At 41.6% G+C, this 15,146-nt stretch overlaps 1 protein-coding gene and 1 long non-coding RNA gene across 2 annotated transcripts in view; both read left to right on the top strand.

Annotated features, from left to right (window-relative positions):
• Positions 1–233: 233 nt before the first annotated feature.
• LOC120442953 lies at positions 234–1,017 on the top strand. The gene is made up of 3 exons (XR_005615005.1): positions 234–252; positions 392–522; positions 610–1,017. It is a non-coding gene; the product is annotated as an uncharacterized LOC120442953 (long non-coding RNA).
• A 2,882-nt stretch (positions 1,018–3,899) lies between these two features.
• gcn1 (GCN1 activator of EIF2AK4) overlaps positions 3,900–15,146 on the top strand; it is a 30,279-nt gene continuing 19,032 nt past the window's right edge. The window contains exons 1-24 of the mRNA XM_031742830.2: positions 3,900–3,999; positions 4,547–4,649; positions 4,752–4,815; positions 4,913–5,044; positions 6,006–6,114; positions 8,634–8,732; positions 9,565–9,699; positions 9,783–9,960; positions 10,064–10,138; positions 10,246–10,374; positions 10,465–10,515; positions 10,604–10,702; positions 10,818–10,991; positions 11,079–11,231; positions 11,321–11,413; positions 11,509–11,584; positions 12,487–12,646; positions 12,748–12,937; positions 13,041–13,165; positions 13,516–13,694; positions 13,790–13,883; positions 13,970–14,083; positions 14,170–14,368; positions 14,456–14,608. Of these exons, the coding sequence (XP_031598690.1) occupies positions 3,982–3,999; positions 4,547–4,649; positions 4,752–4,815; positions 4,913–5,044; positions 6,006–6,114; positions 8,634–8,732; positions 9,565–9,699; positions 9,783–9,960; positions 10,064–10,138; positions 10,246–10,374; positions 10,465–10,515; positions 10,604–10,702; positions 10,818–10,991; positions 11,079–11,231; positions 11,321–11,413; positions 11,509–11,584; positions 12,487–12,646; positions 12,748–12,937; positions 13,041–13,165; positions 13,516–13,694; positions 13,790–13,883; positions 13,970–14,083; positions 14,170–14,368; positions 14,456–14,608 (2,902 nt within the window). The 5' untranslated portion in view covers positions 3,900–3,981. The remainder of the gene's footprint in view (positions 4,000–4,546; positions 4,650–4,751; positions 4,816–4,912; positions 5,045–6,005; positions 6,115–8,633; positions 8,733–9,564; positions 9,700–9,782; positions 9,961–10,063; positions 10,139–10,245; positions 10,375–10,464; positions 10,516–10,603; positions 10,703–10,817; positions 10,992–11,078; positions 11,232–11,320; positions 11,414–11,508; positions 11,585–12,486; positions 12,647–12,747; positions 12,938–13,040; positions 13,166–13,515; positions 13,695–13,789; positions 13,884–13,969; positions 14,084–14,169; positions 14,369–14,455; positions 14,609–15,146) is intronic.

Raw genomic sequence — 15,146 nt, 5'->3', positions numbered from 1 at the left:
TCAGGTGTGTTGACCCAGGGTGAGATCTAAAACCTGCAGGACACCGGCCCGTGAGGCCTGGAGTTGGACACTCCTGACTTAGACTTAAAAAAAGCAGGTAGTCCTAATATTACGTAATAATGACTCTTTGCTTTCAGGTGAGACCTTCATTCTGTACTACTATGGGAAAGTCATAGACAGCATGGTGGTTCACCAAAGCATGGAATACTTTGCCAAACCTGTGAGCATACTTACAGTACTCGCCTTAGCTAGGTGAGCATCTGCAGTTGTAGGTTTTTATTTTTGTTGTGTTTACATTTTGTTGTAAATTACACAGAGGAATGCATTGTACTTATATAGTCAGATGCCAAACCACAGAACTGCTTCATGGCAGCCTTTTCTCTCTCCTCAGTTCACTTGCAATTGGAGTACGAGAAGGTGTCTTCACCCTGATGTTTGCGAGATTAAACATTCGTCTCAGGAACCATCTTTTCCGAACCTTGATGAGGCAAGAAATTGCCTTTTTTGATGACAATCACACAGGTGATGTTGAACGCGAGTTCCTGTGCACACGTCCCTCCCTTCGTATGATCTGTTCTAATGTAATTCCACGCCCGTGTCACCTTGCAGGTGACATCCTTTCACGCCTGTCTGCTGACACCACCCAGGTGAGCGACCTCATCTCCCAGAACGTCAATGTCTTCCTGGAGAACGTTCTTAAGGGCGTTGGCTTCTTCATCTTCATGTGTGGCATGTCCTGGAAGCTCACACTGGTGACCATCATGGGATTCCCTTTCATTGGTCTGATCTCAAAACTTTATGGTGAATACTACAAGGTAAAGTAGTTTTGTCTGAATGTTAATTTCTTTATATTTTGCTTCCAAGAAGTCAGATATTATTGTAATTTTTTTAAGTGATCTTGAGAAATAGTTATTACAGTACAGCGTGCCGCAGCAGGGAAGGCGGACGCAGCTGCGCAGCATCACAATCACACCTCGCCAGCTTAAAATCTGTGCTCTACAGGGCCGTGCAGAGACGTTTATAGGGGCGGGTGCTCAAAGCTAAAAAGGGGCACATTGAACCAGGGTGAATAACAACAACACACATTCATCAAGAATCTAATATGGGATCGCATCATACTATATCACTGTTGTGAGGCAAAGCAAACGTAGCCTATGTTTTACCTGATGGGTACAATGTTGCTGTTGAGGGGTTGCTGCTGCTCCTGCTGCTGATAGTGTTGGAGGGCAGGGCTGTGTTGATCTGAGACTGTAGACATTAAAAAGTCCATAGGAGAGATGGTAGCTGATTAAACAAGTGTCATGAGATAATAACAAAATGCAAAGATTGGTGACAGCGCTTGGAACCATAAGGCAACAAAAAACTGAGAAATAAACTAGACCCTGCCTGTGAATCACTCTTTGCCTCTCTTCCTCCTTCCATCCCCTCATTTCATCTATCACTCTCCACTTGCTGTCCATCTGAGAACAAGGCACAACTTGCTATTGCAATAAACTATTATTTAATTTTCCACACTTAATGATAACAGAAAAATGTTATAGAAGCAAAACATTTCAGTTGTGCTTATTATTATTTTTATCCTGGAATACCTCTCCATCAACTGGTACATGTGTTAATGTTACCTGTGCTCTTTGTAATCCAGCTGCTGAGGGATCCACTGCCTTTAGTAGCCTCACACAGCTCCTACTGTTTCCTCCTCATGTCCTTACCAGCCATGTCTGGACAATGTTATATTATGAGTAATAATTCAAAAATCCATATACATAAAACACACACATGCACGCACACACAGTGACATTTAGACCTTCTTCAGAATACTGTATATACTGTGGGCACAAGTTTCCATCATGGTGCTGATCCAGCAGAATCCTTCCCTTATTATTTATTACTAGAGCTACAATAATAAAGCAATGAGGGAAAAAATAATAAATTTATAATAATGTATTTATGATGATTCCATTTGTTTCACTATCCACTCTGTGCAGGAAGAAAGCTTATTACATTTTTAAACTGTAGAGATACAATAATTTTGCTGCTGTAAAATCAGCATTTTGTCTTATTTAAAATATAAATCTAATATAATCTGTTTCTTAATGTATGTTCTTTAAAATACAGTGTGTTTTTTAAATATTATAATTATAATAATCCATTATTATGTGGACATGCATATTAGATCGTTTTAAGTGAAATATAAGCCCTCCAGAAAGGCAGGAAAAGCCCTGTAACTTACTTTAAAACTAAATATGTTCCCTAAAACGGTGACCGAGCTACAGACCCATGACAGCCTTACCCAGTGAGCCAGCAGCTATGACCAGCACTACTTGTGCAGTTAATAAAAGGACAGGTAAAGTTTGTCGCGCTGTTGCACACACAGCACGCTCATTTGTTTCAGTTCGTCAGTTGCCACAAGACAGCTTACCAACGTGTACGTAACAAGCTAATACTCCTGTGTGCTTTAGACTACAGTGTACGCTGTACACCTACTTACTGGTTTTGTCGCATCAGTCTGTGTCTCCGAGTTAATTTGTGTTTCTCCTACAGCTCCGGACCGCAAAAAATGCGCGTGCTCTTTGTGAGCTCGTTCCCGGCTCGTAACCAGCGCGTTCTGCCGTCAAGGGCGATCATTGGTTAATGGTGATCATGTGACTGATGCAAGCCAGATCCTTTTATTTAGCAAAAATGTGATTAATAGTTAAATATTATTGTTGAGGGGCACAGACAGGACTCACACGCACACACACATTTAAAAAAAAAATTTAAATTAAAAAAAAAATTGCCTCAACAAAAGGGCACTTTGGGCACCCATCAGGAAAGGGGCGGGTGCTCAAGCCCCTTCCGCCCCCCCCTCTGCACGTGCCTGTGCCCGACTATAAGTTAATCATCCGGTCAATCAATATGCACGCCAGCTGACTCACATAACCGGCATGCCATATGACCGCGGTTCACGCCGGCGTCCACTTTAAAAGGCTGGCAGCAGCAGGAAAAGAAACCTCGCACGCTGTGGCGACAAGGGAACAGCTGAAAGTGGCATCTTTTATTTATTTATTTATTTATAAATAAAGAGAGGTTTCATAGCTGCATGAGTAATAACCTGAGCTCATGACGAGGGCAGGGCGTACAGAAGCGTATCTTACATGGAACTGTGTGTGTGATATTACAAAGAAAGCAGGACTGAGTGCGGTTTAAGGTGTGGTACGTGTGGGTTTATGGAGTTGCATTCATAGTACCTCGTACATAAACGTTTTCAATTAAAATATCAGTACGAAAATGTTTCACAGCTTCAAATCGGGTTGGAAATTGTGTTCATACGAAGTTGTAGTTAGACACTGAGTTCATCCCGACACATTACTGTATGTTTCTTTAAAGGGTTTGCGTTTTATTATTACCTGAACAAAGAAATGTGCAGTAGATAGCTATTTTATGAAGTCAAGAAATATAAAGGGATTTTGAACATAAAACTTGTCATAAAATACTAAATGAAATGAAAGGAGGTGAAAAATGATATGATATTTGAGTGTTTTCTATTTTTATAACATTTTCACTTCCAACCAGAGTTTGGCCAGTTTTTGGCCAAAAAGTACTTGTTTACGGTTAGGAAAAGAACTAAATGCTGGATATTATGCTAAAATACGTGAACAGCATTAACCACGTCTGGTTGTTGGGTGAACCTGTTTGTTGAGTTTTTCATTTTTCATTTTATTTTTTTTTCTCCTTTTTCTTTAACTGTCTCGACGTATGCAAAAGGCATTGCCGGCAAACATGTTTTTTCTATCACATCTACTTTCTAAAAGTTATAATCCTAATTTCTGACACCCTGAAAATTAGGTGTTACACATGAATATCGTGTTTTCTTTATGATTTTTCCTGTTACTAGATTGGAACTTGAACTTTCCCAGTTCTCAATAATGCAGCAGAAGCATACGTAGCCGCTGTGACCCGGAAGTGGCGCTAATAAGTCCTTCCTGCATCAAGACCGGCAAGATGGCGGCGGACACGCAGGTTTGTGTGGCAGGATTTTATTAACTACTTTTACTATAGCTCTCAGGTGAGGCAGAAACAAAAATGGTGGTATCTTGGGGGTCCATTTATTTGATAATCTCGACGGGTTTCGGTGTTCGCCACGAGAGTCGAGCGGCCCTCTACAGCTGCTAACTAGCAAGCCGTTAGCTTTGTGCTACGTCGCATCAAGTGTGACTGGATGAGGCTGAGCTGTTGCAGCTGACGAGCAGAGGAGCGTGTTGGTACTCAGCGGAGGACCGCCTCAAACTTTTGTTTTCATCGTCTCCGACCAAGTTCATAACCCTCTGACATGAACGTCCAAGTATGATGGATAAACATTTTAACAGAGCCGAGCTGACAAATGAGTTCAGCAGTCATTTAAGACACTATCCAATAAAAAAAAACACACCCAAGTATTCTTATCAACCCCATTCTGTGATGTGTTACTGAACCCTCCTCTGCCTCACATGACCACAAGCTGCACATTTTTAGCTCTTACACAAGACTGCTGTCATGTTTTCCTTTCTCATTGTGAATGTTGCTTCAGGTTTCAGACACGCTGAAGAAATTTGCTGTGAAAGTGAATACAGCCAGCGTGAAGGAGCGCAAGGAGATATTCGGAGACCTGAAACGGTGTATAAAGGGCAAAGGTGAGAGCTTATGTTTTTTTTTTTTTTTTTGTTTTTTTTTTAATCTCTTCACTGTTCGGTCTTCAGTAAACAATAACAAGCTGTGAAATGCTTTTGTTTTAGAGTTACCAGAGCCCGCCATTAAAGGACTATGCAAGCTCTTCTGCCTCACTCCACACAGATATCGGTGGGTTTCTGACCTCATCTGTAACAGTGAAGGTGAATCTTTACACTCAGTTGATGTCAGGGGTTTCAACCCTTTCTATCTTGTGTGCGCTCCTCAGGGATGCTGCATCACGCAGAGAGCTGCTCTCTGTTATTGGCCAGCTGGCTGAAAGTCAGCCTGACATCCTGGTAACCAGCCTGCTCCACTGCCTGCTCAACAGTGGAGTCATCAGCAAAACTGGAGAGCCCAGGTAATGACCCAAACTTCAGGGTGCATCTAGTTGGCTTTAAACATTGCAGATGTTCACTGGCAATAAATTCCTGCTTTTACAGACTTACAGAAGAGAAGAGTCATAAACATCTTTAATCTTTCTGTGTTTGCCTGGCACAGTAAACACAATTTATATAACTTAGCGTAGCGGCTTTAATTAAAATAATGTGGGTGCATTGCTTTATGGCATAGTAAATAGTGTTCATTCGCTTTCTCGTTGCACACACTACTCCACAGTACTCTTGACATGGCAAGAGGGTTTGAGTGTTTTCTAAGTGTATGAAAAGTAAAAACTGAATATTTAGATTCTTTGCTTGGGTGAAGCCATTGACAGCATCGACACCCTAAAGTTGTCCTGGGAATAATCATAAAAGCTTGGATTTTTTTTTTTTAACCTTTGAGAAAGGCATCAGCACACAGCAGGGCAGCAGTCCAGAACTTTTTGAAGACACTGCTTTCTTTTCACATTCTTGAGTTTCTGAAATGTGAGATGTGGGGCACTCTGGAAGAAAAGTTTTCACTGTATTTTTCTCCATCCATCCTTCCATCTGTGTGATCCTGTCACAGAACAACAGTCCCTGCAGCATGTTGCTGCCATGACCATGTTTGACTGTAGGTATTCTGTAACGTCTTATCCATCTGGGAATTACTGCCGCCTCACAGCAAGAAGGTAGTGGGTTCCAGTGTGCTTACTGGGGGTCCTGAACTAACTACTTCTCCAGGACGTATGACATCTCTTGCCCTACAACAATTGGGATAGCCTCCTTCAACATTACCATGAGTGCTGTTGGTTTTTTGGGGTTTTTTTTTCCAAGGTTCTCACATCTCCATTCAAATTTGGAAAACTTGAAGTGTTCTTACATTTTTCTGGATACACTGCAGAAAAATGTCATTTTTCTGTTTACATATTGTTCTGTTTGATTCCTTTGTTGTATTTGCAGTAAAGCCACAGGCTCCGCTGCCTTCCTTGGCCTGTCTTGGACCTGCCTTTTAGTGTCCAGTGTGTTCTCTGCCCCAGAGAAAAGAGAAGGGCCGACCTGGAAGAAAATGGTCAGTGAAAAGGCTTTTTCTTTTCTTTTTTTTTTTTCTCTTTGTGACAAATAGCATTATTTAAACATTTTATCAACAGGATTTGCCCGCATGAGACCAGGGCCATATTCCAGGAAGTAGGGCTGGGCCATATCATACCGTTCACGGTAATACCGGTGTAATTTTGGGTGACGATAGGAAAATGAAATATCGCGATAGAATATGGGTAAAACGCGCATGCGCAGTGCCTATGTTTACATATGCAGATGGTGGCGACGCAGAATGAGAAGAGCGAAAGTGGATCGTTAAATGAAACGGATGAACCAGAATTGGTTTGTAAAAATGCTGCAACTTCAGTGGTGTGGAGCTGGTTTAGCTTTCGTCCGTCAGATACACAACAAAGCACTATTTATGTTAGAGCATGCTAGCGGTCCGTCGTTATTACCGTGTTGTTTGGAAAATACGGCACACTTAAAATCAATCCTTTGATTTTTCCGAAAATCGACAGTGTCCCTAATAATCCCGTGTGCCTTATGTATGAATTCTGGTTGTGTTTACTGACCTCGAAACGATTTTATGTGGTACACGGCGCTCGAAAATCTGTCAAATGTTTCAGTACGACTTTGCTAAGCTACGAACCCGCACCGCTTGATGGATTGTCGGACGGCTATCGTATGCAAGCGCCTCGCGGAGTGATACGTACTGTGCTTCAACATAATATTACCGTATTGTGTGTGTATAACCTCTTTTTAAGTTTTGTGGATATTATACATGGTTATGCTGAGGATATGTCGGCCAATTTCCACTGGAAATGCCTTTTGGTTAAACTGTCAGCAAGGATTTGCATTTGCACTGTTAATTTTTATATAACTTTAATGCACATAAAAAACAGCTGCTTGTTTAAGTGAAAATACATTGATGGTGTTTTTTGCACTAATAAAGTTGTGGAATTGTAAAGTATTTTGTCTAGTGTCAATTATATCGTCAGTTATATCGTTATCGCAAATTTTCAAATGTATATCGTGATAAATAATTTTTGGTCATATCGCCCTGCTCTACCAGGAAGCATGGTCAACAAACTGAGTTTAAAAATAAAGTCTGACATCAGCAGCTCTTAGTTTCTCTTTCTAAAACAGCTGATCAGAGTAAGTTCAATTTTAAGACTGTTCCCCTGACTTAAGCGCACAATTAAGTAAAGAAAGACATAATCAATGGAGCTCCAATACCACAATTCACCTTGGCAACGGGTAAATATAAAAGTATAGGGCAAAGAGCAGAGGAACACATCAGTGTGGACCGATATCTGTCTTCAAAAATTGGAGGAGGAAAAGAGTTTTAATCAGCTTGCACCATGATGGCCTCTGTCATCATCACAGACTGTATAAAAGTTTGATATAAAATTTATGTCTGTGGCCGTCATTTACCCAACTTGAACTTTTTATGAGGCCAAGATGGAGTCCTCGTTTGACATTTAATATTTACATTCTAATTATTATGCTCTTACCTGACAGGAGCAAATTTAGATGACAGAATCTGTTTTATTAGTAAAAGCAAATGTTCTGATCCGGACTGAATCCATTTTGCATCCGTCCTGCACTCCAAGTGGAGTCTGACATGGACACGGTTTGCTGATCTGTTACAGAGTCTTTGACCTTTCCTGGTTCTGGGTTGACTCACTGGGAGTGATTTTAGGTGCTCTTCACTTGAAAATATGTCAAAGTTGAGACTCTAAATTTCAGGCTCTTTGAAGCCATTTAATGGCTGAATCTCAATTTGTGAACAAATTTCAACTTTTTGAGATTTTTAAACCTCAGACTTTCTGCAGCTGCATTTAAAACGTCCATTTAAAATACATTTTGTTCAGTTTGTAGAGTCTTAAAATCATTTCATTTCATTTCAGCCTCATCTTCATTGAAATAATCACATGTCCAAGATCCACCTGTAATAGACATTTTTCCACCAGAGTGATGATAACACAACAAAGGACTGTTTAAAGCTTCATATACAGAAATGCTTTATTTAAACTGTGAATGCTGCAATAAGATACAATAATTGTTTGCTGTGCAGGGACAGCTGACAGGAATAGCCGTGTTATTGTCCACAGAGTCAGAAACATGGAAACTGTCAATTTTATTCTGAACTGATGATAAATCTGTGCTGCAGTCACTGTCTCCGTCTTTTTAGAAAGCACTCATTTTAATACAAAAATCAAGCAAACTTGCATCTACCTGTGACTTCAGTGTTTGTAAAAACATGAAGGTCTGCAGGTGAATCCACTCCAATGTGCGCTTTTAAACTTTATGAATGAGGAAATGAATCTGAGTGTCAGTCAGCTGGTTCAGGTGCACCAGGAGTGGAAGGAAGAAAACTTGAATGCGAGCTGGCTCAGTCCAGAGTCCGTTGACTCTCTTTCTAGAACAGAAACCCAAATCTCAAGGTTAACAAACTCAGAGTTGTTCACTAAACCTGCTTCCTGTAATAGAGTACAGGTTTTACTTGGATGTTGGTCTCACCCCTGGGTGTTTTGGCTTCTCTTTCAGGTGGAGGTTCAGAGTCTTCTTGTGGCTGAGGTTGTGGGTGGAGCCAAGGCCACTGCTAAGAAGTCAAGCCTCAAGAATCTTAGTCACTTGTGGGAGGGAGTGAGTTAGAACACATTCTTGGATCTGACCTGCTTTTTTTCACATCTCACTTTCATTCACTTCACCTAAAGGTGCAGTATATTAAATTCACAAGCACCAGATCATGTCAGCTGTCACAGAGAGCACTTAAACACTTTGTTGTGGCTTTAATTATGCATGCGAAGCTGATTTCATTAGCTCAGCATACACAAACAGAAATTGTCCTTTGCTTACGTCGGTTCATTTCAACGTAACTTAGCGTGCGTGTGCACACACAGTGAGGCTACAGTGAAGGTAATAAATTGTAGTTAAAAACCCAGACTTTACAAACACATAAAATATGAATTTGAATATCATATTCCAGATGATTGTGTACTGCTTAAGTGTTTTCATATGATGTAGCTGCATGTATTTAGCACTGTTATAGAAAGCTGGTCATTTCTTACTCCACATTCAAAATGATATGTAAACTATCTCACTATTTGATTTAATGGCAAATTTCAAAAAAGTAACTGTAGTTCAATAATCGAGATGGACCAACTGTGAAATTCTGGGCTGATACAGATGTTTAAAACAACAGTAAAACTGATACTCAGTTTTCTTTTTTTTTTGTTATTTCCCAGTTTTTTCCACTGAAACAAAGACGATGTGTTTATAAAAATAAGTCACTTCTTTTTCTTTTAGGTTTTTTTACTCTCCATGTTTTAATATTTAGTTACCACTGAACATGACATTGATATAAATATTGTGTACAACTGGCTGCAGAAACTTCAACTGCTTTTAGCTTTAGGTTTAGCCATCTAGCCATTTGATGATTCACACAGGTTTTCTAACAGTCATTTCTCTTTACCAGAACCCGGGGATGGTCAGTCAGTACATCAGCACCCTGTTGACTCTGGAGCAGAGCCCTACGACTCTGGCTTTGCTGGGGGTGTGTTTCGACTTCTGCTCTGCTCAAAAGGACAATGCTACTATAGAGAAACACAAGGTGAGTTTAAATTTATTTTCCATTTTTAACGGTTCTTTCTGATATGTCTTTGTACCATAATGTTGTTTGTCTGCTTCTTTCAGAGCGCGCTCCTGGACCTGTACGTGAAATCGGTCCTCATGAGCAAGACGAAACCACAGCAGCACATTCTGGACAAAAGCACCTCGTTACTGCGTCACGTGTCTCACCCTGAGTTTAAGGAGACGCTGCTCCCTACCCTGCAGAAGACGATGCTCCGCAGCCCGGAGAACGCCATGCAGAGTGAGCTACCTTTAGCTTTTGGTCATAGTGTTTAATCCTCACCTGTCTGAGGCTCATGCAGCAAATGGGGAAAAAACAAACAAACTCTTTGATGTCATTGCAGCTGTTTCCTGTCTGCTGTCTGCTGTAACGCTCGACCTCAGTCAGTATGCCATGGATATCGGAAAGGCACTCGCAAGTAAGGCTTCAGCTGGTGCTCTTTATTTCTTGAGCAACATGATTTTAAACCACACACTCCGCCTGTGTGATGCTATGCTTTAGGTATCGTTGTGCTTTGTGTCGCAGGTCAGCTGAAAGCTAATAATGCCCAGCTGATGGAGGGAGCAGTCCAGGCCGTGCAGAACTTGGCCCAGCAGTGCAGCGACCCCACAGCTGTGCAGGATATCGTCACACATCTCTTCAGAATCCTTGGAGGTGAACTCACTATTTCGCATATAATGAGTACGTTGATTTGATTTTTATGTTTGGGTTTGTTGAGCTGAAGCAGCATTGTTGTGGTTGCAGGTTCTGAAGGAAAGCTCACAGTTGTTGCCCAAAAGATGAGTGTGTTGTCAGGTACGCAGCCTTTCAAACACTTTGTATTTATGAGCTTGGCTGTTTAACATGAGAAAAGAAAGGTAAGCATTTGCTCTAAATGTTGTAGGGATTGCCAGCTGCAGCCATCATACCGTGTCAGGAGCTTCCAGCCAGACTCTGAGCTCTGCAGTCACTGTGATGTTCATCCCCTATTTACAGCAGGAAGGTAACGCTCATCTTCCTCACCTTCCTCTCATAGTCCTGTGTCTCTGTGAGCTCAAAATCCAGCGTTACTCTAAACTTGTTGCACACTAATTCTGACTTTTCCTTCTTTTGTTTAGTCCATGAAGGCACCTTGGTGCATGCAGTGTCTGTGCTCTCCCAGTGGAGCAACCGCCTCACGGTGGAAGTTCCCGTCACTCTGCTGGATTGGTTCAAGAAGGCGTTCACCCTGAAGACCTCCACCTCTCTGGTTCGGCATGCCTACCTTCAAGCCATGCTGGGGGCCTTCAAAGGTCAGTGAGACGCAAGGAAACATTATGCTGCATCACACATGTGCAGCTGGCTTAAAGGAACTCAACCCTTATTTGTATGCTGTCCAGGTGACACTCTGGCCCAAGCCTCAGACCTCATACCGTTGCTGCTTCAGACAGTTGAGAAAGCTGCAGCACAGAACTCCCAGCATGCTCTACTTGCGGAAGGCGTGGCAGCATCTGTTCTCTTGAGTCGATTGGCTCTGCTGGAGACACAAACAGGTGAGGCTTTTGTTCTAGCTGTGGCTTTTTGTCACTTATAGAGCCTCTAAGAGAATATGAAGTGACAGAGGCTGTTTTTGTCCCCGCAGAGGCCAAATTCACCAGCTTTTGGAACCTGATCTTGGATGAGAAGAAGCCATTATTCACTACAGAGAAGTTCCTCTCCCAAGGCAGTGAAGAAGGTAAGAGCATTTTAAAAATGCTGTTATATAGTTTTACATTGCTTATGAGTGGTTAAAAAGTCTTATTTCTACTTTCTACTTTGCACTCTCCCTAGCTCTGCTCACAGTGCTGCAGCTCTGTGAACGGCTGTTTTTGGATCATGCCCACAGACTGAACAGCAGCAAAACACAGTGAGTCTAACCTCAGTGTTCATTCACACCAGAAACACTTGTGTATATAAAAATACTGTCCTCACACATCGTGTGCCCTTTTTGTTATTTCCACAAAGCAGCTTTTTGAAAGAACTGAATAGGTTAATGACTGGTCAGTGGGGTTTAAGGTAAACTTAGAGCCTTCCTAATATCTCATCATTATGGCTGATACAGATTGATTGATTGAAAAGATTGAATAAAAGCTTTAAAGGCTTTTAATGATAGCACGTATTGACAACATACCAGTGTCTGCTGTCAGTTCTCTGCCCACATCAGCTGACTGATATCAGCCCAGTTATAGCTAGAAACATATGTTAACTTTAACCTGAGATGGTACTTTATTTAGTGGGCAGTGAAATAGAGTTTAAAAATGTAGTGCACAACAAGGACCTTACACAACTTGCTTATGCTATTTTACATATTCCCATGGTATTAACACTGTTGGGGCAGTGCTTTTACTGTATAAAAAATTTGTTTGCTTATGAAAAAGTCTTTACATGATCCTTGTAGTTTGTTTTGCTTGCTGTTATTTATTCCCCTTAGGCCAGTGTAACAAATCTTAATAAGGAAAACTGCTTTAAAGCTTTTCATCATACCATGTTTTAACATTTAAGCAGTAGAAAAGTGTAAACAACAGAAAAACATCAGTCTGTCATTTAGAGGTCTGGAAGGCAATATTGGCCCACGGCGATGTTTAGTTGGTATATAGATACAACCCCAATTCCAAAAACGTTGTTGACGTAAACAGGGCAAAACCCAAACTTGCTGACTTGCTGAAATTAAAAGTCACCTAGTGTTGTTTTTATGCAGGAAGCAGGCAGTCTGCCTTCTTTTTATCCCATTTTGCTTTAATGACATTTTCCCCCTTGTGCGCTCTGTAGGATGTATCATCAGGCCACAGTTGCGGCTCTGTTGTCTCGAAGCTGGCGTGTGAGGAAGAGAGCACAGCAGACAATCAGGAAGCTTCTCTCCTCTTTGGGAGGATCCAGTCTTGCTCATGGCCTTCTTGGGGAACTGCGGGTGGTCATCAACAAACACAAAGTACAGAATCACTTATCGTTTCCAGCCGCTGCAGGGCTGAATGCTAACTCTCTTTCTATTCACTGTATTTTCATCTTACTGACAGTACTGTAAACTTTCAGGTTTTACCCCAGGACAGCGTGGTGTCAGAGTCCGGAGAGCTGACTGAGCTGGGTCGCAGCTATGTGCCCCCTCGTGTCCTGTTGGATGCACTGTGTGTTGTTTGCTCCTCTGCCAGCCAGTGGGGCGATCCTGCTGAAGCAGAGAGTTTGGCTATGGAGACCCTGATAGTTTCTCATCATCCATCTATAGGTACATGGTTTTCACTGTTTCATAACCCCGAGGTTTGTTGCTATAGTGCTTTGGTGTTGGTAGCAGCGTCTGAAATGTCTCACTTCACATTTATCTTTTTCAGTGGAAGCTCGCCGTGGACTCTGGCCTGTTCTCCTCTCCTCCATGAACTTGAAAGCTGAAGAGTTCATAGAAAAGAACCTGGAGGCTATTCTCCCACAGCTGCTCAAAGTCGATGCCGACAACCAGGTTTGACAATCATACAGCTTCATTTCTTGTATTTCTACATTTGTTTATACAGATTCATGTAGAACATGGTGAAAAAACAGAATGAAACAGCTTAATGTAGCATCTAGATCAAGGAAAGGAGACGTATTCAGATGATGATAACAAACATGCACCTCTTTACATTTGGTCTCCAGCCAAAAAGCAGCATTTCTTTTTTTTATTTCATCTTAAATTAAAGAACAGTTTTTCCTTACTGTTCACTAAACTCGTACACATGCAGACTTTCTGTTTGTATCTTAAGTGATGAAGTTCTTGGGTTATTTAGTGATTTTATTTATGTATTTATTTTTATTTTCTTCCTTTCTCCTCAGGCGGTCAGGAATGCAGTGGGCTCCCTTTCACGCCTCTCCCCGAACAAGCTGTTGCCGCGGGTGATCAGTCACATCACTGAAGGGCTTTCCAAACCAGCACTGCTTCAGGTCACCAGGGAGGAGTACGCCATCATGTTGACACCCGAGGGTGAACTGTATGACAAGAGTATCATCCAGAGGTAAATGCACAGTTTCACTCACCTGCAGCTGAACTCAGAGCTCCGTCTGTGGGACATTTATTCACTCCTGTCTGTCCTCTGTTAACCTGCTGCAGTGCCCAGAAGGAAAACACTAAGAAAGTAAACATGAAGCGAGAGAACAAGGCGTACTCATACAAGGAACAGATCATTGAATTGGAGTTACAGGAGGTAGATTAATTATTGTTTTTTGTTTTTTAAAGGATCGTAACGTTTGAAACTATTTGAATGTGTTAATTTCCTTTTTGGTGTGACAGGAGCTCAAGAAGAAGAAAGGCATCAAAGAGGAGATCCAGCTAACTACGAAACAGAAGGAAATGATGCAAATCCAGCTGGAAAAAGAGTCTGCTACTCGCAAAAGACTTCAAGAGGTAAGGAGCTCTAAAGTCTGTCCACTAAATCAGGTCATTAAAACAGAGTGCCCCCGGTGTGACATTTTAAAATTCTCTGTTTGCAGCTGGATGGAGAGCTGCAGAGTGCGGTGGGTCTCCTGGAAGCCACTCTGATAGAGAGACCTGCTCAGATCACCAGGGAGCTCCCTGCTGTCCTCCAGGTCCTAATGCCCCTGCTGCAATCCCCCCTGGCTGCTCCAATCATCCAGCAGGTCTTCTTGGATATTGGAGTGTGCCTCATGCCCAAGAGCCTTCAACATCTGGGTACAAAGTCTGTCTTGGTGTAGTTTTAAAACACAGTTTCTGGCATCTCAGTTTAAAATCATTTTTGTTTTTCTTTCCCCCATCCAGCTGTCCTTGTGGGTCATGTGACTTTACGGTTACTGAAGCCTGAGTGTGATCTGGATAAGGCCTGGGAACAAGAGGACCTGGCTACAGCTGCTCACCGCACCGTGATGCTGCTGCACAACCACACCGTCCCACAGAGAGAGGGCAAGACTGCCGGTGAGTACATGTGGTTCACAAAATGAAACGACACATCTTAGATGAGTCAATAAATCTGAAAGGCTTGAAAAAACACCACTGATGATTAAAAACATTAAAAGATGAGAATAAAATCTAACACAAACTAAAACCCTGCTCACTGTTACCACAGTGTAACTGCTTAATGTGATGAATATTCATATTTTTTTTCCCCCAAAATATGAAAATATTTTAGATGAAAACTCAAATTTAGGAGACAGTTTAATAACTGACATTTCCCTGTGCAGAAAATACAAACCTAAAATCTAAAAATGTAAAAGATGGTCAGACCTCATGGGTCTGAAAACCTGAATTCTTTCTAATGTCCAGCAGAGGGCGCCTGCACTAGTTTAAAAACAAAGTCCCAGTCTTTAAAAAGTCTAAGATGAGCTGATCTCTGTTGAGTTTGTGCCGTTCAACACTAATTTTAATCCTTCTTCAAAACACTGATGTTCATTTAGGTTTGGTCAGTACTCTTTGACTATTAACAGACATCAGTGACCAAAAAATATATTCAGGC

The sequence above is a fragment of the Oreochromis aureus genome, linkage group 12 (genome assembly GCF_013358895.1).
Source record: "Oreochromis aureus strain Israel breed Guangdong linkage group 12, ZZ_aureus, whole genome shotgun sequence".
In the NCBI taxonomy this organism is placed as follows: Eukaryota; Metazoa; Chordata; class Actinopteri; order Cichliformes; family Cichlidae; genus Oreochromis; species Oreochromis aureus.
The sequence above is the reverse complement of the archived record's forward strand: the minus strand, read 5'-3'. Positions and strand labels throughout refer to the sequence as shown.